Genomic DNA, 24,600 nt, shown 5'->3' with positions numbered 1-24,600 from the left:
CATTGCTTCTGTTTTGTGAGGTGGAGGACTTTGTGGACTGGTGTTGGGTTAATGGGTTAATGTTGGACTTGTGGGCTTGGGAAGCATTGGGTTGGGATGTTTTTGTGATGCACACTTTCTTTACATAAAACTCTCTTATACACGAGTTTCTGTGGATTTGTTTCTCTAAAGTACCTAGACTAATACACCTGGTAAAAAAAATTTGCTTATACATTCTGAACCCAGAACAAATGCACCATGTTAGGTAATTCCAAAAGATGACCCTCATGCTTTAAAAGCTGAGCCAACATTAATTAACCCCCTGGCAACTCTTGAGGGTGTGCTCCACTATATTACTTCAGAGTGGTTTAATTAGTTGAAATTAAGCTTCTGTCACTCCTAAAATCTTTCTCCAAATCTGAACTAGTGTCTCTGGTTTCAGCTGTTTAAACCACATTGTGGTATGGATTTAACATTCTGAGGCATTACCAAGTATTACAAACCACAGTGAGACTACAGGCTACAACAGGAAGCAGATGCAGGTTAACCAAAACATTACCTCCACAGACAGGAGGTAATGGCAAACCTTCTATAGACATCCCATCCGGTGTCTTCAGCAACTTCACATTAGCTCATCAAGTGTAGGGATGGGATTACCCATGAAATCTTGGAGTGTAGCCAGTCTACTACCAAAATTGCTGCTATGCAACTTCACTTGACTGGACATGTTCAAGGAATAGATGACAGTAGGGCAATCAAGCACCCACCATAAAATGAGCTGGCGTGAGAATGCTATCAAGCACCACAGAGAAACTCAAATTATGTTCACAATGAACCAATCTTCTTCTAATGCTCCAGTCAATATCCAAAGCAAGCAAGAGAAAGAAATAGGCCTGGTGAGGGTTGGGCTGTGCTACTCTTTCTTTGACAGAGAGTATCCACATGACGTATCATAGTATCATCCGGGACACTGACATTTAAAACAGAATATATATCCATGGAAGTTAACATTTTAATCATGCAGAACCTAGCTAAGATGACAGAAAAATGCTTTGGACTCCACAGGGGAAAGAAAAGGAAGCAAATATTTTCCAGGTCTGCATTTAAAGCTTTTAAATCTACTTTTAAAGATGTAGTACAGTTTAATACAAGCGAATTTAATTAGGAAAGAGAATAAAAACACCATGGACCAACTCACACTTAGTGCCATTGAGTGGATTCCAACCCATAGCAAACCCTATTATCAGTTCCCAAGAATGCAAGTATTTTACAGGCACAGATAGCCTCATCTTTTTCAACAAGAGCAGCTGGTGGGTTTGAACAACCATATTTCAGTTAACTGTCCAACATTTAATCCACTGCACCATCTGGACTTCCTATAGTCACATTAGGCAGTCTTACAAATATTTTTATAGAGTCATACTTACAATATTAAACATTTTCAAATTACGACATTACTTTACACAGAGTTAAGAATTGCTATTGCAATCAACATACCACAAAAAACAACAAATTTCCAACAAAAACAGGGAAAAGAATTGCTATTACAAACAATATACCATAACAAACAAAAATTTCAAACAAAAACAGAAGGAAAGGATTGATCTTCCTTACAATAAAATTTCAAATAGTAACTACACAAAGAAATGGAGAACAGGGTATCAATGATAATTTCCTGGTGAGCTTATAATTACATAAAATGAACCTAGATTAAAGATGTTATTCTTGAAAAGTTTTTAAATCTGAAATAATTTCAAAGTGAATAATCTAAGATAGAAGCATCAGAAGACAACACAAAAAGGCACTCTATTAGGAATCAGGGAACTCAACTTCTTGTCTTTGCTTTCAAAATGAAAAGCTCTATGACCCAGGGTAACCAGAAGAACCCAACTAAGCACAAAAAAATCTAGGATAGGAAGAACAACTGCTGCGAGATGTTTATGTGAGTATATGGCTCTATCCAAAAATAATGTCTACTTCTATAAAGATCTGGAAAGAGCTTCCTTTCATTCTAAGACAATACTTTGAAAACCCCTTAAATTTGTTTACTTATCTACAGACTAATGAAATTATTTCTTTTGTATTTTAAAAAGAACTAAAATACAGAAGCAATATAAAATCCTCACCAAGTACACAAGCCATTAAAGTCAACCCCAAATTAAAAGTAGGTGAACAATAAGCACAAAACACACACACACAACCCACATGAATAGGTGCTATGTTAATTACACAAGGCCTCTAATTTCGTTCCTACTCAAAAAGTCTGAAAGGGTGGCAAATTTCTGACACTGAAATCACAACTGAAATATTTAACACCATTCTACTGAAAATCTCAATGGAATAAAAGGCATTCTAATTCTTCTCAGAGGTTATTTCATAATAAATCTAACAAAAAACAATTATAGTATACAGAATGAAGAGTTTGGGAACCCTATTAAAGTTCAAGAACAATAAAAAATTACAAGATCTGAATTACAACATTCTTTTCTTAGGGGGATAGGGCATATCAAATCTTTTATGTTGTCAAAACAATGGAATTTTAGATTCTTTTCATACTTTGCTATAACATTCAATGCTTTGAAAAACATGCAAGTTCTTGTAATGTGTGAAATTCCTTTACAGTATATATTGAGACAGAATTTTTGGATCACAGAGTACATATACAATTTCAAAAGTAGTGGACATTTGTTATTCATTTTGGCTAGTCATCAACTAATTAGCCTTCTTATGCTTCGGTAATTTTTTATGAGGATGGTGGAAGGCAAAATCTAGTCTCCATTATGTTGGGCAGTGTCCCTGAGTGAAAGAGAAACATTCTGAACAGAACTAAATGTTTATATTGTAGGCAACCTTAAGGAAGAAAACATTTGAAGGGGAATCAATCATCAGTTATGAAAACTTTTCAGAAAACTATTAAACAGAAACTTTAAATTAGGCTTTTGAATCATTTCAAACCAGCTTAACTTTGTCAATGAAACAAAATCAGAACAGACTCAAATTCGTAAAATGGGGGCGAAGTGGGGCAATAACCACAAAAGGGATCAGCATTCACTGAAACACTGGAATGGGAGGCTCAGAAGAGACATACTGAACCTTGTCACTAGTCTGAAGCTGGACTGATTATTACTAGGACTGTGGAAAACAATATACATTCAAAGCGATGTAGTTAGCCTTCATCTTTGGGTACTACTCTTTCTAACTCTGCTGTTCAAGAGATTTGATTGCTATGCAACACTCTGCCCTTGTTTTATAAGAAAGAAGGAAATTAAATTTCTAGCAGGATCTCATCCTATAATTTTTCCCATTCTAGTTATCGTTTCAGTTCCTCCACATTTTTACAAATTCAGGTCCGTTCCAATTAGAGTTTGTTGATTATTACTGAACTGGGAAGACCTGATTCAAAATCCTGCTTTAAATAGAGCTGTTCGGTAAAAATGGGAATTGACTGTGCCATTAGGTTTTGTTTTGAGTTTGGGTGATGACTTTAAAGTGAAACAAGAAACTGAAAGTACCTGCACCACTGTTAATTGCTGTGTTTTGCAAAACCCACCCATCCCCAGAAGTACCAAAACTATTCCTTGCCATTGTATTAGCTTACCTGTCTCAATTCACACACACACACACACACACACACACACACACACACACACACACACACACACACAGTATTTCCATGACTCCTTTAAGAGCACAATAGTTCTCCACCTCTAAAAAAAAAACATCCAACCTGAAAACAAATGTTTTATATGGGTCTCTATTAGTAAAAACATTTAGGAAGTTTCAAAATGCTTTAACATTAAATCTACCAGGCATGTCCGAAACAAAGTGGCTTTTTTATAGGCCAATATAAAATCTAAATGGATAATTTTCTAGAAGAGATCCACCCCCACCCACCCCGAAAAACTGAGTTATTAATGATTCTGAATAACCAATATGAAGGTTTTCTTTAGGTAATAGGGATTAACTGCATAGCAAGTAAGTATAACTTGATGGAGGGGGTCGGGGAAGGGGAGGATTTATGTTACTTTCGATAGAATTTCTTTAAGCAGCTCTCCCAAGGTAAAGAGTATAATCTATTATCAATCTAGTATGCTTTGTACAATAAACATAAAAAATGTCAGAAATAAAAGGAAAGGTCTGAAAGATCATCTGGTCTAAATAGCCTCACTAGCTAAAACCCAAAGAAAAGAGAGAGTGTGAATTATTTAAGGTCATTGAATTAATGGCAAAATTGAACAAAAATTAAGGGTAGAGTCCAATTTTATTAAACATTTCAGTAAAGATCTTGTGATTGCCAGTCAAAGCAACTGAATACTGTTATAAACTACTAAGAGGCTAGTCTCTCAAGACAGTAGGGAATTAAAAGTCAGTGCTCTTCACTTCAGAATACACAAGACAAAGGAATAAAACACTTTAAAAAAATCTATCTGAAATCACTACTGCATATACTTGTGTATAAGCTGAGTTCTTCAGCACATTTTTCATGCAGTTTTTGTGATAAAATTAGGTGCCTCGGATGATATTCGGGTCAGCTTATACTCGAGTATATATAGTAACTACACATGATTTTACAATACAATATGATGGGGGAGAAAGTGTAACATCAGAATATATATTTTTTTAATCCAGTAAATTCAGACGTGGTCACTAAAAATGCTTCTGTTAAGTTAACAACGTATATTACGAGGGGGTACCCCCCAAAGGCCCCGGGACTGTGCTGGACAGAGCGGAGCTTTCCTAGAACACATTTTTCCTACTCAGGGAACATCAAGCAACTCACTCTTGAGTTAGTGCACCAGTGGCATCACTTGGGAAGGTTCTCTAGTCACAGTGAATTTTTTGGTAAAAGCATTTTCACTCAAACCTCATTTTTGTGATGGCCAATTGAAGAGAACAGCATGTGGTTGTGAATTTTTGTCCCCCGCACTGGAAAAGTGTCGCAGAAACTGTTGTGATGTTGAACACAGCTTACAAGGACAGTGCTATGGGAAAACTCAAGTGTCCCAGTGGTTTTCTCTTTTCAAAAAGGGTGAAATGTGGATTCATGATAAACCTCATTCTGGACAGTCAACTTCAACAGATGGAAATGTTGACTCATAGTGCTTTTGAAGTTCATGCTACCAGGTCAGACCGTTAATCAAGTTGTCTATTTAGAGGGTCTGAAAAGATTGTGTAACCGTGTGTGACAAAAAAGGCCTGATTCATTGTGGCAGATGGGAAACTGGTTTTGCCACCACGACAATGCGCCTGCCAATGCAGCCATCTCAGTGTATCAGTCGCTGGCAAAAAATAGCATGCCTCTCTTGCCTCACACACCTTACTCATCTGACCTCACTCCATGTGACTTCTTTTCTTTCTGCAAATGAAGAGGCACATTAAAGGACAGCGAGCTGATGTAGAAGAGGTGAAGGCAAAAAGAACTGCTGTCAGCAATCCCAACAGATGAGCTTGAAAAATACTTCCACGAAAGGAATCGCAGATTTGACAAATGTACTACATGTACTTTGACGGTGATAAGGCTGTTTTGTAAAAAAAAAAAAAAAAAAAAAGAATTAATTAATTAAAATACATCGCTTTGGGGAAAAAATAAAATAAAATTCCAGGGTTTTTTTGTTTTTTTTATGCCACCTCATAGATTATCTTAATCTCCATAGATAAATCTACTCTAACTCCTAAATGAGGCAAAGTATCTTATTTGGTGACTCTCTAGAATTTGTTGTGACAATTTAGGATAACATGAGTATACTTATCATCAAGTTTCTCTAATATACTTACAATTTTTAGAGACAAAGTAGAGTGACTGCTGAGACAACAGCATATAATTTGGATAGTGTACTGCTATAGATAACAAGTTAAACAATGTTGCTAGAATTGTAATCAATAGGCAACTTTCAAACACGAACTCATAAATATCTTAAGATACATTCCAACCACATGGGAGTTTATCAATATCATTCTTCTGTGATTTATATGTCAAAGTTTTGGAGGAATATATATTTATACAATATAAATATCAGTATGTACATGTGTGTATATAAAGATCCCTGATAGAGCACTAATTAAGTGCTCAGCTGTTAACCAAAAGGTTGGAAGTTCAAATTTACCCATGTTTATGCAAAATTTTAGCTAGGAGCCTCCCTAAAGCGCAGTCAAGAAAACTCTAAGGGACAATTCTACTCTGTCTCATGAGGTCACCTAGAGTCAGAATAAACCTACAAGAAGAGTATTCGAGGGGGTCTCAAAAAAGTGTGTGGAAAAATCCCACTATCTTTTAATTCCATTTTTCCACAAGCATCTTGTTGCCTCCGTCTCTCTTTCACCACCCCTACCCCCCAAACACACACATACAATTGTGCAGTTGTTGATGATTCTACCAAGTCAGCCTGACTCATTGCAGGCCCGTGCATAGCAGAGCAGAACTGCAAAGGGTTTTCTGTTTTCTATGTCCTTACAAAAACAGTTTGCCAGTCTATTCTTTCCATACAAGTGCTGACTCACTTTGAGCCATCAACCTTCAGGCTAGTTGCCAATTACAAAGTAGTAGAAATAGGCAAAGATTTGGCCACATAAGGTCATTTTCTTAAATATTTCTTTTAAAATGAAAATATAATCCATTTTAAGAAACACTGAATTTTACAAACTTCCAGATTCAAAAGGAAGTACATGCCTTGATAGCTGTCACACAACCAGAAAGCCTTAGCTCAACAACAGATGACTATAATTTCTAAAGGAGAAATTAAACTTTGAAAAATTCTTCTGTTTTAACAAACTTTCACAATACACAAGCCAATGATGCCAGACAAAGAAATTCCTTTAAGAAGAAATCTGAATACTTGGGAAACAAATTTCCTTATTAGGGTGTTGATAAAATAGGGGAAGCTGTCATCAGAGGAAAATGTAGCCTTGCAATTTCAGGCTCAGAATGTGAAATAGAACATTCACCAAATGCCAAGTTTTCGGCACTCATTACACACAATAATGCCCTTTTTATTCAAAATGTCTTGATATTAAAGATTCTACTAACTTGTTACTGTTTCCCCAACAAAGTTGTACCGGATAAGGTTAAATTTGGACAAAATTAGTTATGGACATAACTTCCTGCAAAGTAGGCAAAATTACAATAAGAGATTTTTTTTAAAGTCCACATTCTTAAAGTAAACAAGAAAACTCTTTGTATTTCTAATTATTGGGTGCTATTGTTAATTTGTCACTCAGAAATGAAAGATAAAAACATAAAAACTGAAATTTAAAAGTTTATGAGAAAAGTGTTTAAAAAATAAGTATCTATGACAGTATTATTTTTCATGAAGCCAGTGACTCAGGACACTTTTGTCAATTAATTTAAGAAAAACATCCTGAAATTAAAAAAAAAAAACGAACAGTACATTTTTTATTTTATAATATGGCAAGAAAGTACTGAGAAGTTATAATTTGTCAATGCTATGTCTCTATTATTGGTAAATAGTATTACAGGTTCTCAGTATTTCTGGCAATAAACCCTGGCTAAGAAAAATTAGAATGTGAAGACATAATATGCTTCTACTTACTGCAGGCTGCCATATAAGTTAAAAATAAAGGCTTTTTAATAATTCCTATACCCCCCCAAAAAAGGACTTTTTTTCCCTCCGCTACTGCTTTAGTAGTATCTATTAGGAGGCCCCTGAACACTAGAGTAAAAGTGGTGTGTGTGTGTGTGTGTGTGTGTGTGTGTGTAGTAAGAGGCAGTGAGTATGACAATGTATAACATGTAAACCAGAGAGCTTGTCATAAAAGTCAGTGAAATCACTTCAGTATAAAGAAGAAACAAACGAGTACCAGCATGTCTTTTAATAGACCTCCAGACAAGTGGCCAGTAAGGAAAGCAAACATACCCTCACAGACACATCTTTATATTAAAGTAGCAGACAAAACAATAATTGCCACCATTTTCCTTAAAGGTGGTATCATTAGCAATGCCTGACCCCACCCCACTCTTTTTAGAAGGTTATAAGCCTGAGGTGAGCCTATATTTCTGTAACGTTATACAATAAAAAGTGACTTTGAAATCCAGCACTCCCTATTCATTTCCCTACTCCTTGAAGCCCACCAATATTGCCAAAATTTGGGTACATCACTGACCACTTACAGAAAGAACAAGTGGAAAGCTGACCTAAGAAATCATCAGTTAAGCTCATCATCCCATCAGATCCACTCAAAATACAAGAGTTATGAATTGTAATGTTACAAAGTCGCTTACCCCATAATTATCTTTTCTTCCCTGTTAGTGCAGCGGTTAAACATTCAGCTACTAACTGAAAGATTGGTGGTTTGAACAAACAACCTACTGTTCAGCAGAAAGATGAAGCAGACTCCTATACAGGTTACAGCCTAGGAAACCTCATAGATTTTTCACTCTGTTCTACTGTGAAGTCATGAGTTGGAATCAATTAAATGGCACAAGTTTGGTGGGAAGAGGGGAGGGTCACTTCCCAAAATTACTATAAACATACAAAAGAGCTTGATATCAAATGAACTCCAAGTCTTTCAGAGGACAGAACTATCATAACTAGATATTTCCTTATAATTCCTAAAAAAAGTAACTTTCACTCACGGACATGACAAAAGCAGGGACACTTTCCTAAGAGGATGAGACTAGAAGGGCACACATGACACACTAGGGTCCGATCAGCTGTGACCGGCTGCTACACGAGACTAACATATCATTCTCATGGAAATATAAGCACTTAAAAAATCATTTGTCATTCCAGAAGTTGTCAAGTTCAATATTATCAACTTACTATCAAAATCCTCAACAAGATGGATTGACACAGCGGCTGTAATAAGGGCTCAACCCAACTGTGAGGACAGCACAGAACCATGCAGTGTTCGGTCTGCTGGACTGGGCCACGCTGAGCCAGAACTGACTCGCCCCTAACAGCAACTATCAAGTTACAGTAAGGAGAAAAGGCAATGGCGGACGCTCCTCACCGTTAGTCCCGGAAAGGGAGACTAATAATTTCCTCCCACAAAACAAGATTAATTTAGATGAAGAACTATGCTCTTTCCTTAGTTTCCTATATCCTGGTAATTGTACACACCATCACAGTAAGAAGGAAATAAATAACAATACCCTGCCTCTTTACTTCCTAGATGGATCCTTATGGAAAGAAAATGACAAAACAATTGATCCCCAGCCAGGAAATCACACAGAATCTGTAGAGTCTGAAACATGCTGAGGTGACTCTGATTCACACACCCTTCTCTCCTGTTTTCTTACTGTGCACGAACAGCAGCATAATGAATGTGAAAGTGGTTGAAATAGATTTAGCATTAATTAGAACTCTGGCCCTGCTTCACACCACAACCAACAAATAATCTGTCAAATAGAGAACCAAGAACAGGCAGCAATTGTCACCAGCAAACCTGAAGCAGAGAGAAATAGATATTAAAGATTAGCTTAAGAATACTGATTCTACTTAGGGAGAGAGGAGGGAAGGAAGGATAAATATGAACAAATGATACACATATATAGCTTCAAGAAGGAATCGTTTTCAAGGTCTTCTGTGTTCATGCTGATAACTAAGAAATTAAATCGTGTTTGTTGTTGTTAGATGCCATCGAATGGGTTCCAATCCATATCAGCCATGTGTACAACAGAAGGAAACACTGCCCAGTCCTCCCTGTGCCATCCTCACCACTGTTCTTCTGTGCTTGAGCCCACTGTTGTACCCAGGGTGTCATCCCATCTCATTGAGGACCTTCCTCTTTTTCACTGGCCCCCTACTTTACCAATCATGTTTAATCAATAATAGATTGTCCTGCTTGTTTGTTTTATAGTGTCCCTCAGAATCTCAACAAATTCTTGTTTTTAAAAATCTGTATCCTTCCTGAAATGATGTGATTTTGAATAAATTTCTATACCTAAAGTGTTAAAAAGTAACCTGAAACAAGGAAAAGTAAAACTTGAAACACTTCCCAGTAAGAAATAAAGGATTTTATTCTCAGGCCAATCAACCATAGTAAGCTAAAAGACAAATTCAAATATAGAATTCTTAAAATCCCTACATAATAACAAAAACTTATCTTATGTAAATTATTTTGCCAGAGGCATTGTTTTATTTTATCAAGACACATAAACTTGAAACTTTTTCTAAAAGTAGCAATGCCTTCACACTACACTAGTGGATGACCTAGGGCCCATGAACAATACCCAATTATGTTCAAGCAGACCCAAGTGAAGCTAACAGCCTGGCTGAAATATGAACCTTTAACCTTTGTCTCATTAGCACTGTACTCCAGCTGTTACAGATACAAATACTAACTTGGATTTCTTTCTTTCTTTTTTTTTAAGGCAGTGAAGCACTAACAAGGAGAAAATTTATATAGTCAGGTCGACACAAAACTTCTACTAATGGAAACCAGCTGCAAGAATAAGAAATGGAGTTTAAAAAAAGAGAGAGAGATGGAGTTTTCTGAGTTTGTGCCTGGTGGAATACTAATGGATTTCTTCTATTCCAACTTTCCACTCTGGAAGCACAGCCTTTAATTCATTATTCCCTCAGCATTCAGGACACTCCTCTGAATTACCTTTCTAAAATAACTGCTGTGGAGTCCAGATTACTTGTCCATTAGATGGTGTGTTACTCTTTGAAGAGCTACTCAAAGCCATTTCTTACACTAGAAGTCATCTCCCAAAGGAAAACTGCAACCCACACTGTTTCAAGTATGCAATCTCGAGGGCTTCTAGCACAGGTCTCCTTCAAAGCTGTGGATTTTATATTCTCATTCATTAGCAAGGACATATTCTGGGTAGAAGCCATTGTGATAAAATATACACCACTGGTTGTTTTCGCCATATTTCTACTGTCTGTCAAAAACATCATTTTTTAATTTGGTAAACATTTAAATCTTTCTTGACAACAGCCCTCAAATCAATTTAAAAGTTATTTTCATGTAATCATCTTAATATTAAATAATATCCCACAACCAATAACAAGAGCAAGGCTATCTATGTGTCTGAATTTTCTTTTCCTCTGAAGAATGCCAGCTCTTCTAACACAGATCTACTATTTGGTTGGTAACCAATAATGCAGGCAATCATTCACATAAGCTTTAAAGACCAGAAACAGATAAGCATTTCCTTCTCAGGCCAACATAACTTAAAATTCATGGGAATAGGTGGGGGAGAATACACTGTCCCTAGAATCCTGAAGCTTGAGCAACACTTCTGTAAGTTATCTCTTGCACCCAGGCAGAACTGTAAAAATAACTATCAACTGAAGAATCACTATAAAATTGGTTTACAAATAAAAAGTTAAAAAACAAACCTCAATTTTATCTGTTTTGGCATCTCCCCAGTATATCTTGTGCTCATCATAATCCAAGGCTAAACCATTTGGCCAACCAAGTGAGGTGTTGACCAACACAACTCGGTCAGAACCATCCATAGCTGCTCGTTCAATTTTCGGGATTTCTCCCCAGTCAGTCCAATACATATACCTACAGAAGTATACAGAAAATGAGCTAAAAACCGATTAAAGTTAGATTAAAGGAGAGAGACACACCTTTTATCATACTGGCTCTCCAGGAGAAAGATAAGGCTGTCTACTCTCACAGAACCCTACATAGGGTCACTATGAGTAGGAACAGGCTCGAAGGTATTGGGTTTAGTAATATTCAGAGCACCAACTGAATTCCCAAATAATTCTTCCAGCAATGCTAAGAAATATTTGTGGGCCCCAGGTATTTAAGTGGTTCCAAGGCATTGGTATATGTCAAAGTGTAACAAGTAGTCACCCTATTGGTCCCCTGACTAAATCTCTGAATAATGAGTAACGTTGGTGAGTATGTGGAAAGCAGCATTTCCTTGGGCTGTGATAAGGATGGTATGCACCAAAAGACCGTAAGTAAAGAAGCAGAGCTCTTTAGGAGTCAAGTTTTAGAAATCATTTCCACACTAAGTAATAAGCCCATCATATTCGTCTAAGCTATTTGTGAACGCATTTTCTCTAGGCCTTCTAGATATTACGTATTTTCAACTGAATTTACCTCTAAGGGAAAAGTGTTATTCTTGTATTTGAGAAAATGTAAAGCAAAATTCATTCTTTAGCATATCATTTAGATGTACTGAAAATACGATACAATGAATCTTTTAGGGGGAGTGACAGAGTTCTGAAAATAATTTTAACTTTTTCTAAGTCATGAGGCAACCTCAACAGTTTGCAGCCAACACAAGAATCAGCATCCAAGGATTTAATTTTGAGGGGAGGGAAATAATTCAAAACACTCAAGGGACTATCCCAGCAATTCTTTAACTTGAGGTTTTATTGTAGCCACTCATAGCCATTAAAGGACTGCTTAGTGGTAACCTACACATACTCAGGTGGTCTCTGTGAATGATTTTTAGGGACCTACAGAAAACAGACACATTACACCGCTGTAGAGTTTCTTACCCAATCACAGGATCTAATACAATAGCCCGAGGTTCCTCTAGGTCTTCTGAAATCAAGATCTTCCTCATGGTTCCATTGAGCCTTGTCACTTCTATCCGATCAGTGCCAGTGTCTGTCCAATAAAGATTTCGTGCAACCCAGTCAACAGCAATACCATCAGGATGTGCAATCTGGGCAGTGACCACAAACTGACTGCCTGATCCATCTAAGAATGTGCGGCGTATGGCTCTCACTTCATCATCAGTCCAATAGATATAGCCTTCCACAGGATCATAATCTATGGCAATAGCATGACGGATGTCTTCTAACTGCAGAACGATGTCTGTAAAATCTGGTGTATCCAAAGAAATACGTCTCAAGTCTGTCCTTCGAGCTAAAAGCAATAATTCAGTGGCACCTAGAGCAATTGAGTGAAATGAAGAAGAAATCATCGGAAACCAACAAGCAAAATTTAGCCACTCTAAATAAAAACTGCAAAACTTCTTTAGGATTTGGAACATAGGTAAGTATAAAAGGAGACTAGGCCAATTTAAGGTGGTAAACTAAAACAGCTAAATAGGAAGAGTCTACTACAAGATCAAGATTCATAATGGCAGTGCTCTTCAAATCATGTATTGATCTACTTTCAGGTTTCATTAACTGCACAGCCCCTAGAATTAAACAGCTATTTAAAGGTGGAATGAATAACAGCTAAGTAATAACTATGAAGCTAAGCAGCTAAGTATTACAAGGAAAAGGAGACATAAGATATTTTTATTTGTTAAAAATGTTTACAGAGGTAAAGAAATACAGGATAAGGATATTTTTTAAATATTGAAAATGTTCTAAAACTGATTGCAATGGTTGAATAGTTCTAAAAGTTCACAAAAACCAACTGAATTGTACACAGTTAAGAGCAGGTTAAATTTATGACAAGCTATTATTTAAAAAATAAGTCTAGGACATTATGTGACAAAATTAAGAATGGAAAAGCTATGGAAAAGAAAATGGCATTAGTGGAGAGAAGGACAAAGTAAACATAATACGAGAGTAAGTTGGGGATCTGACAGAATTGGTTTCAAACACTTAATCTCTCTAAATCTTATCGATCATTTACACCTAAAAGGATTACTATGAGAACTACAGACAATAAACATAAAACTTGGGAAGGTACCCATCAAATTATTAAGTATCACTGAGTTGATTTCCACTCATAGCAAACTTATGTAGCAGAGTAGAACTAGCCCGTAGGGTTTTCATCTGCACAATCACTGGGGCAGTTCAAACTGCCAACCTTTAGGTTAGGAGCTGAGTGCCTACTATTAGGCCATCAAGGCTCCATAAAATAAGTGCTTAACAAATATTGGTTGGAGTCCCTGGAGCTAAATGAAAGGTTCCAGGTTCAAATCTACCCAGACAGTTCAGGGAAAAGGCCTGAGAATCTAATTCCAAAAAGAAAAACAGTCACTGACAGCCCTGTGGAGCACAGTTCTATTCGAATCAGAATCAATTCAATAACAGGTTTAAGTAATGAACCAAAACTAAACTCACTGTTCTTGAGTTGATTCTGACTAATAGCAATCTTATACAGCAGATTAGGACTGCCCCAGTGGGTTCCTAAGATTAAATCTTTCTATGAGTGGACAGCATCATTTTGCTCCCATGGAGCAGCTACTAAGTTTGAACCACTGCCCTCATGGTTAGCAGCTCACTACACAGCCCACTATACTACCAGGGCTCCTTGGTTTAAGTTATAACTTAAATGTAATAATGTAATATTATTATTGTTAGAAAAGAAAGACTTTCAACTTTTCATTCCACTGAGCTTTAAAATCTAAATAACCATTTATAAAAATGGTTCAAACTCAAATTAAGATTAAATAAAAACATAGCTAAGAATAAGGATATTAAGCTCTGAGATAGTGATAAACATGTGGGATTAATTGAAGGGTAGAGAGACAAATGGCTCAGTAAGCCTTGCTTTTCTAGTTCTCTGGTCTCTTGCTCTCTGATGGTTGGGCCAGGGTGCAGCTGCCTTAGCCAGTTCCCTGCTTCTGGCACGGCTCATTTCCTGCGAGACATCCCTGAGGAGAAGCCACATGGACCTACCCTGATGGAGCCCTGGGTGCTGGAGCAGTCACGTGGAGACCCCTGCCAGTGCTGAGATGCTTACACGCTCACTGATTTGGCTTTCCTCCTGCAGTCGGCGTCATTGCGTGTGCTTTTTGAGACTGAGGAAGACTTTGTCGATTGGTGTCAGACATATGGGTTAATATTGGATTTATAGGCTTGAACAGCACTGGGTTGGGATGCTTTCCTAATGTACACTTACCCTTAATATAAAACTCTCTCTTATACATATGAGTTTCTGTGGATTTGTTTCCCTAATTTACCCAGACTAACACAAGCTCTATAGTTTATATTTTTAATGTTCTAGTAAATAATGAGCACAATAATCATCTAATGGGCTAATAAAAGCTAGTAAGCCAACTGACAACAAGAAGAACAAGAGAAGATATCTACCCAAAGAAATGAATTCAAAAGGAAAAGATATCTTTGCCAAATGCACTTCAAGCAGCAATCTGGAATTACTGTGAACAAAACTGAGAGAAGCCTCTCAACAATGGCTTTCTGATACTAGCATTAGCTATAAATGAACTCTAACTTGGAGAACACACAGCCCAAGAGGCCATAGTAGGCTTCAAGAAGGAATAATTTTGTATAATACACTTCCCCTGCTAACCTTCAAAGGGAGCCAGTTTAAAATTTTACAAAGACATCATAGAAAGTGGAATTGTTAATTTAAGCACAAAATAGCCAACTCGATGCTGCTAGATGCCAAATGTTTATCTGAAACTCAAAACATTGATTTAATATAAGAATTTGCACTGCTATATGGGAGTAAAATAAATCCTTTGTTTAAAAGTCAGGCTACATTTTAAAACAAAAATGCAACATTACAAAAAGCATTTTGTTTTAAATTGAAACCAAATTATTGTCTGTCATGGAAACAGTCTGACAAGAGTCAGCCAATTTCACCTTTGACTATGAGGCTAATTTATCAATGCCAAGTCATGACAAACATCCTGTACACAGACTCAATTCCATCTCTCTGACTCCCTAACCCTCTTGCTAGGAATTCTCTAGCACACTTCTAAATAGTGTCCTTCTGCTTTTCGGATTGAGAGATAGAAGATTCTGCTAAATATCACAACAATTTTCTTACCAGGTCTTGCTGGTAGTAGTGAACCAGATGGTGGCGCATAAGGATAAGAATAAAGAAAAACATTCATATTACGAATAAAAAGGGCAGACAGGAACTGGTGTTCTCCCAAACCTGTCCCTTGAAGTGTCCACATTTCCCCAACATACCCTCCTCTAAAAAGTACTAGAGTACAGAAAAAAGAAGCAAGGTGCGGCTGTTTAAGAAAGCGCTGCTTTAAGCAGTACAACACAGGTTTTGTTTTTTCTTTCTTCTGAAGGATGTCTATTGTTAAAAGGATAATTCACAAATATCACTCAAATATTTTTTAGAAAATAGATCCACGTCTCATGATTTTTTTATAGCCCAAAGTTGAACGAACATTTTCTTTGTACTTTTCCTTGTACTTTATAAGAGCTAACTACTATTACAAAAGTATTCTTTATGAGAAGTGAAATTACTTTTATAAGCGTTAACTATGAAACCAATGACATGAGGTTTAGTAGGAAAGAAAGAAATAGTGTTAAAATATAGCATATTACTTAAAACACTAAAAAGTTTGTATACAGCATTCAAGTGGTGGCATTAAAATGTTTGAGAAAACTAAGATTAGTCTCCCATAGCATTCTAACTACAGAGCTTGTTATAGAAAAACAAAACACAAAGAATTTCAATAGTAAATTTTCCTTCTTGCCTACCACCTTCTTACCATTTCTGCAGGTTTTTCCATTCTCAAGGAGTTTGACCCCAGTTGGGCAAGCACACTGATAAAAAGGCTTGACTGGAGACATCAAACACAAGTGGGAACAACCACCATTATCAATTCCACATGGATTTGTAGCTGTCAAATATAAACCACACGGATTAATACATCAATGGTTACAAGTGACTGCCCTCACACTAGATACACAAAGGTTAACAACCATAGCACACACAGCGTGAAATAACAAAATTATTACAAAACATTACCCAAATGCTTGACTACCAGACCATTAACAAGGAAGGGAATTAAAATCAATGAGAACGCTCTTAACATTTTGAAGCCAAAAGAATACATAAGGGGGTGGGAGCAAGGGATGCTGTCCTAAAATAGTTTCCAAATCTAGTCCATAAATCAGTGTTAGCACAGAATAAAACTAGAAACCCATGCAAAACAAATTAAATGCTATTTTGTACATTAAACCAAACCCGCTGCCGGGGAGTCCATTTTGAGTCATGGAGACCCCACATAGTGAGACCACTCCCCAACCTGATGAGCCCTGTTTTCACTGCATTTCACCACTTGCTTAAGAGCCTACCCTTAGGATACAAGATGATGCCCCAAAGTGCTGAAATACACATACTTCATATGTCACCCAAAACTCACCTATACTCTTTCCTGATAACCTGTCTCTCCTGGGTCCTTTCCTCCCGGGAAATTAGCTCACCACAGTAAGTGAGTATAGGTTATGATCAGACCTGCTTGCCAAACATGCACAGAAAAGGTAGGCACCCCAGAACAAAAGAATACTGGTTAAAGAACCAAAAGCCCCTGGAAAGACATCACCAGACCAATTAGAACCAAGTTTGAAAACAAGTCTGATAAGCCAGTTCCTGTCAAGCATCATGTGCATTCATGACCATTCTTTGGAAATCTGTTACATAATCTCCTCACAACGTACTTCCTGGAGTACATGTATAAAACTGCAAATCCTCTTTTCTCAGGAGCTTGCCTTAGTGACTCTAGTACCCGCCTGCTCCTTGCACGATCACCATGCAAGCCTTCCCCTTTCACTTTCATCTAGTCTCTATCATCCATGCCCAGTGAGGCCTGGGCTGCGAACAGTAAGGTATCAGAGAAAGGTAACCCTTTACAGGAGCAGACAACTTCATCTTTTACTCATAAAACAGCCGAAAGGTTTACACCAACCTTGTGGTTAGCAGTCCAATGTCAACCCCCTGTTCCACCAGGGCTCCATATTGTGTTCATTATGAACTATAAATGAACATAAAGTTCAATGGGAAAAAACCCCGTTATATATTATAAAATAGAAAGCTTCCTGGAGGATGGAGAAGGAAATGACAGGAGTCTTGAAGGGTAGAAAGGAGCTAGATACAAGGACATTTCTAATGTGCTAGAACCATATGAATAAAAGACTAAGGCTACATACTGCGTGAGATATTTAGGTGAATAATCCAACTGGAAGCTAAGATTTTTGCCAACTAAAGGAGCTGTGTTGGAGGAGTACAGAGAAGGGGAACAAAAAGTAATAGAAGACACCGAGTGTTACATGAACCTATAAGAGTGTTAGAGAGACGTGTCTTGGAAACACTAACATCAAGAGACAAGCAAAATAAATTAAAAGTAGAAAAACAGAAGCAAAAAAGACTCAAAGTTTGAATTTATAAACTTACAGAATGGTAGAAACTGAGAGAACGGGTAGGATTAAAACAATATCCATAGGAAAAAAAATCAACATAAGATGAAGATGACTGAAATATGGAAAAATAAGCAAGCAATGTCGAAGATATCTAAAAAAGTCTCAAACTAGTAAAACATAATGGCTCAACAGTGCTGCCATTCCCACAACAAACAAAAAAAATGGAAATTTTTCTCACTGTACCTGAGGGCTAATAATGGAGAACACAAAATTCATACAAGTGACCAACCTTTCTTCTACACTACAAGAGTAACAGACATGTTTTAAAACATTTTTAAGAGGTTCATGATCACCAGATTACAATGTAACACATTCAATATTTGACTACCTCTCCATAAATGGAAAGAGCTAAAGGACTATATAATCCAAAAGCCCTTCATTTTTGGCTATGGAACACAATTTGAAATCTATTCAGACATATGCCAGACATCTATTTAAACACAAGTGCCAAACACTTAACATTCTCATACTCCGTCCTCTCTTAGTTTGATGTTGTCAGCAGTCACAGCACAAGTCAATATAAATAACTAATGTCTGAATAAGCAAAAAGGCTCAAGGGTGCACAAAGTATAAGGAAATTGTTTATTTAGCATGCTAAAGTGTTTGGATACACCAACTAGATTAATAGAGGTCTCTTAGAATAATATTTGTTATTTCTTTAAACACATTCACATAACACAGACTTAAACACATACCAAACAAAACGAGGAAATACATTTGTGGATAAGCTTCACGTTGCATTGTGCTGCCTCAATTTAAAATTTCATGTCTTTAATCTGTACCTACAGACTACCCACCGCAAACTAAGGTTGAAGGGGTCTGCAGTGCTAGTTATCAAGCTGTAAATGATTTAGGATGTTGTTTAAATGGATTTATATTTTGAATCTGTCCTCCCTCCTCCTGTCCCTCTTAAAAGCCAGACACCAGAGTGCTACACAGCTCTTCCAACATACAATTTAAAAATCAAGATCACTTACCATTTGGCTGCCTCTGCTGGCTGAACGCATGTATATCCATGGGAGAGAAGATGTTAGAATGTATTTCACGCAGACTCTCGCCAGTATATTTGTTGCAAGCCAAAATGGAATGTGTATTCCAGTCAGTCCAGTACAGCGTGTCCTCAAACAACGTCAAGGCAAAAGGATGGGGAAGGGAACCTTTAACCACTGCTTGCCTGTTAACACAATGAGAAAAATGCAAACCTTTTTCTAATATTCTTTCACCATTACTTCATCTTTCCCATTAAAATGTTCTCGTGGTCCACATTAACACAGCCAAATACTTATATACTAAAGCCAAAATACACTTATGAGAAATGATTCACAGTAAATTCAAATATGTTTTCATGATATCAGGTCTCTTGCTAAAGAAACAAAAACCCAAACCAAGCACTCTAAAGTGGTCCTTCACTTGGTAGCAGGTCTAGAATCACTACAACCTAGCAATCAGAAAGAAGGCCCCAGTGTAAGCACTGCTGTCAGTTCCGGATCCTCAATGACCCCCTCTGTACTCACATCTTCCATCCTGCCACATAATTCATTCTCCCAGAAAGAAAGAGTGAACAATAAGAAAATTCCCAAAAGTGCAGTTGCCAGTGAGAAGTATATTTAAATTTACAAGTTTTCCCTTGCAAAGGTGGGGGGGGGGGGGTTGATCTGAAGCTGTTTCATTTTCTCCATTTTTGATAACTGAGTCTAAAAACATAAACATCAGATTTAAAAAGCAACTAGGTAGCAATCGTCTTCAATATCTAAAAGATCAGCTCAGCTCAGTTGACTTTTCAAACATACTTGCACTTAATCTTCTCAAGCCATGCAGTCAAAAAGTTGTTATCCCACTATAAGATGTGTTTGTGAGACAAAACAGACCCAATTAATAAGAAATACATAAGATATAAAGGGAAACAAGAGGGCCTGATTTTAGTAGCCAAGGTACAGAGCTTAGGAGAGCATCTTACAAATGCATAATTGCAAACCGCTCTTGAATCAGGAGAAACATGGGGCTGTCTGCTCTAGTAAAGACTTATAGCCTCCAAAACCCTCTGGGGCAGTTCTATGCTGTCCTATAGAATCACTGTGAGCACTAAGGCAGTGACAGATTTTGGTACTCTTGAATAAGTACCAAATTTGTTGATGTATTAATGAATAAATTGTATTTTGAATTTGTGTTAAATAAATGCTTTTATATTTTCATAAATTCAAATTATATTTCACAAACCCAAGCCACCTAGCCTAGGTGAGGGACATTAATTGTTAAGAAATGCAAACACACACACACATACACACACAAAGAAAAACAAACACATAAGCAACTAAAGAGACATACCCAAACCCATTGCCTTTGAGTAAGTTCTGACTTACAGTGACTCTACAGGGCAGACTAAAACTGTCCCCAAGGTTTCCAAAGCTATAATCTTTATAGAGGCGGACTGTCACATCTTTCTCCCATGGACTGAGTGAGTGGCTGATAAGCTCAAACCACAGACCTTTTGGTTAGCAGTTGAACACTTAACCACTGCTGCCACTAGAGTTCCTAAAGAGAAATAGCATTCAGTATTTTAGAAAAGATGATCCAATTTAGAAGTTTTCAAAATTATTTGATGAACCCTAATATCTTGAAAAAATTTTTGTTCGGTGCCATCAAGTTGACCCTCCATTTTTGTGACCCCTTGTACAATGGGAGCACCTCTGGTGGTACTGTGGCTGTACCCTGGCTGCACAATCCCCAAAGTTAGCAATTCAAAACCACCAGCCACTCTGTGTGAAAAAGATGGGGCTTTCTACTCCCATATAGAGTTATAATCTCAGAAAATCACTGGGGCACTTCTACCTTTTCCTGTGAGGTCACTAAGTCAGAAATGACTCAATGGCAGTGAGTGTGAGGTTTATGTTCAGTTGATTTTGGGGGCATAGATTGTCAGGTCTTTCTTCCTAGTTTCTCAGAGCCTTGGAAGCTCTAGTTGAAACCTAATCAGTATCATGTTGCTGATGTTGACAGGTACCATGGAGTTGATTCTGATTCACAGTGACCCGATCTGTGACAGAGTAAGACTGTCCCATAATTTTCCTGGTTGTAATCTTTACAAAAGCAGACCACCAGGCCTTTGTCCCCTGGGGCAGTTGGGTGGGCTCAAAGTGTCCACCAACGGTTCTTGTTCAGCAAGATAGCAACACCAGGTCTCTACTGACAGGTGATAGCTAGAAATCTCCCAATATGAAGATGAGAATTCTATCACTGAACCACCCCCCAACTATGCTCTTCTTAAAGGTTACACCAATATATTAAATGAAATTCAAAAGCAATGAGATCATTTTTACCTAAGTAGGATTAAACCAGTGGTTCTCAATCTGGGGGTTCAAAGACCCTTTCACAGGGGTCGCCCAATTCATAACATTCACAAAAATTACAGTAATGAAGTAGCAACGAAAATAATTTTATGGTTGGAGGGTCACCACAACATGAGGAACTGTATTAAAGGTTCGAAGCATTAAGAAGGTTGAGAACCATGGGATTAAACAAAAACCAATGCCATTGAGTCAATTTCAACTTGTAGTGACCCTATATGGGGTTTCCACAGTTGTAAATATTTATGGGAGCACAAAGCCTCATCTTTTTCCAACTGAGCAGTTGGTAAGTTTGAACCAATGACCTAGTGGTTAGCAGTCCAATGCTTACCCATGTATTATATGAAGGGACTTCAAAAAGTTTATAGGAGAATATAATTTTTAATTGAATTTTTCCATGAACTTTTGATAGCCTCTTTGTACATGAAATGATCCTAGTCTAAAGTGTTTATCAACTCATGTCAGGATTTGTCAAAATTAAGTACAAATTTAACATGACTAGTTTTACCAAAAAAACAAAAACAACAACAAAACCCCCATTGTATTTCATCAAATAAAAAAGTTAAAATTGACTCCAATAAATTGGGAGAATAAACAGATGGGGAAAACAAATTCTCTCCCTAAAAGTTTTAATCATTTTATATATTGACTGACTGAAGACAGGATTAGAAATTAAAGCTGAACTCAAGACTCTACCAGTACTTAAATCATTTCTGCAAACTGTGATTTTTAATCTGTAAGAATTTACCCACACTGAGTTATTGTGAAGATTAAATGAGATAATATATCAAAACATACTATAAATTATTCTCCATTTTTATGATACTCTTATTAATAGTTATGATCTGGGGAACATTTTACACCTGAAGTGAGCATTCATTACACAAAGCAGTTTTTAAATCAATAAATTCTTAAAATCAGCAGCTTTTTAGAAATAAATATTATACTAACAATTTAAATGTTGCTTTATTTTCAAAATCTCTTAATTATCCCCCTATAAGACAAACTATGTGTTTCTTCCCCTTTGTTCTCCAAAATGAATTGTTTATACTTGTTACTTACTTGTCCCACAACTCTATAACTGATCATATCTTTGAGAATAGGCAATTTGACTTATTTGTATGAGAGACTTCAAAAAAATTCATGGGAAAATTCCATTATCTTTAACTCTATTTTTCCATAAACTTTAAGTCACTGCACATTCTCAAAATCCTACTTAAGTGCTCCATGTACAAATTAGGCACAGTTATTAAACACTCAGTGAGTGATTAATAGAATTAAATGAGAAATAAGTAATTAACAGAGCTGAACATAATTAGCAGAGCTAAGTAGACAACTATTACTCAATGCTGCCATGTCTTGTCTTTGGTCATTTATTTACTCTTCCAGTCAACTGGTAACTTGCTCCTAAAAGTGGAGCTAAGCCAACAGTCTTCTTTTTAACCTTATTGAGATTGTCAAGTAGACCTATCTCCTGGAAAGCCTAAGTTGTTTGAAAGAATACTGGATCATGGCTTCTGAGAGCACAAGCAGCAGGCAAAAAACAAAACCCAGTTCTTCAATAATATGCCACAGCACTAACAGAAGCTAAAAAATTAATTCTTACTGTGGAAACCAAAGGGAAGAAACTGATACTCCCTCACTAATGTTCTGATTTAGTGCTAGCAGCCTCTGAGCATCCATCAGTTCCTTCCCAAGCCTATAACTTTCTGTAGCTGACTACAGACAAAACTGATGCCCCATCGCCTCAGAAATGAATAAGCCCTACTGCTATCTCTTTTAAATTCTGCAACAACTGTGAACAGGAAACACCTACATACCCACACTTACTTTTTCTGACATGAGGCCATCTCCCAGGAAATCATCCTTCACCCCTGATCTCAGAACTGCTCACTCAGGAGAGTAATATATTTCTCTTTGATCAGAGCAAATGACTACTGCCTTGTTTTCAAAATCATAACCTAACCTTGGAGGAGAGCATCCCCACATCACATTACAGAAGTTAAAATATCTACATAGAAAACAGTATTTTTTTTTAATGTCCACAGATCCTTCATATGAAAACAAGCAGAACATATATATAACAAAACCAAAACCCCATGAACAACATTCAAAACCAAGTAGTTGACACTGGACTCTCACAAACCCCAAGATATGAAATGGTATGGAAAACCATCCCAGAAAGATGTAGTCAAAGAGCAAATCAAAATTAAAACTTACTTCAAAAACTTCTAAATAATATGCTGGTCAACAAGAATTTAAAATCTCAAATTTGAAAAAAGTAATACTGATGAGAATTAGAAGAATAAACCAGCCAAGAAGATGGTGCCGTGGGCAGGTTTAAGATGCTAACTGTCCCACATGAGCATTAAGGAAATCAACTAGAAGCCTGTAAATATGTTCTCTAAGAATTTTGGAAAATGGATTACAGAAACTCACTCACTGTATGCTGAAACAAGTAACCAAACTCCAAACTCACTGCCATCGAGTCCATGCTAACTCACAGAGAACCCCTGTGGGTTTCTAAGACTGTACCTGCTTACGGGAGTAGAAACCCGTCTTTCTCCCACATAGCTGCTGGTGGTGTTCAACTGCTTACCGTGCGGATCACAGCCAATGCCTAACCACTACCCCACCAGGGCTCCTGAAACAAGTAAGGGTTGACTTAAAGGAAAACCTCTTTCTTCCACTGTCTCTTTTTCTACCCCTTGTGGCAAGAAAACCCCATAAGCAGGACATGGTGGATTTGTGTGTTCATAAAGGAGGCCCCATCTGGGGCCCTGAAGTGATCAGGAGAGCCTTTGCAGTTCTGTACATCTGTTGTAATAAACCAAAAAGACTAACCTACTGCTACAGTCAATTCTGACCCTACATACAGTTTCCGAGGCTGTAAAGTTGATGCTTTCAAAGAAATGGGAAGTGAATGGCAGACAAAAGCCGTGATCATCCAATGGGTTCTTGAAGATAATACCACTTTCAAAAACATCATGTAATATGCACTGTGATATACTAAGGTCTCGTGTTCAACAACAAAAACGTATGAAATAATACAATTAAACAATATATATAGAAAACAAACTCACTCCCATTGAGTCGGTCCCAATTCATGGCAATCCTATCAGTCTGTGTGATCACGAGGTGTCGAAGGGATCGCTGAAGACAAATGGGTGCATAAGCAAATGTGGCGAAGAAAGCTGATGGTGCCCGGCTATCAAAAAGTATAGCGTCTGGGGTCTTAAAGGTAA

General features: G+C 37.2%; 1 protein-coding gene across 1 annotated transcript in view; it reads right to left on the bottom strand.

The window, feature by feature from the left end:
• The window catches only part of LRP6 (LDL receptor related protein 6), a 168,821-nt gene that overhangs the window by 51,224 nt on the left and 92,997 nt on the right, over positions 1-24,600 (bottom strand). Inside the window, exons 4-7 of the mRNA XM_004716210.2 lie at positions 18,989-19,185; positions 16,301-16,432; positions 12,411-12,807; positions 11,286-11,457 (exon numbers count right to left, since the gene is read on the bottom strand). Coding sequence (XP_004716267.1) covers positions 11,286-11,457; positions 12,411-12,807; positions 16,301-16,432; positions 18,989-19,185 — 898 coding nt within the window. The remainder of the gene's footprint in view (positions 1-11,285; positions 11,458-12,410; positions 12,808-16,300; positions 16,433-18,988; positions 19,186-24,600) is intronic.

Source organism: Echinops telfairi, unplaced genomic scaffold (genome assembly GCF_000313985.2).
Source record: "Echinops telfairi isolate 266 unplaced genomic scaffold, ASM31398v2 ScPeMD7_1957;HRSCAF=2489, whole genome shotgun sequence".
In the NCBI taxonomy this organism is placed as follows: domain Eukaryota; kingdom Metazoa; phylum Chordata; class Mammalia; order Afrosoricida; family Tenrecidae; genus Echinops; species Echinops telfairi.
Note: the sequence above shows the minus strand (reverse complement) of the source record. Positions and strands in the feature narration are given on the sequence as shown.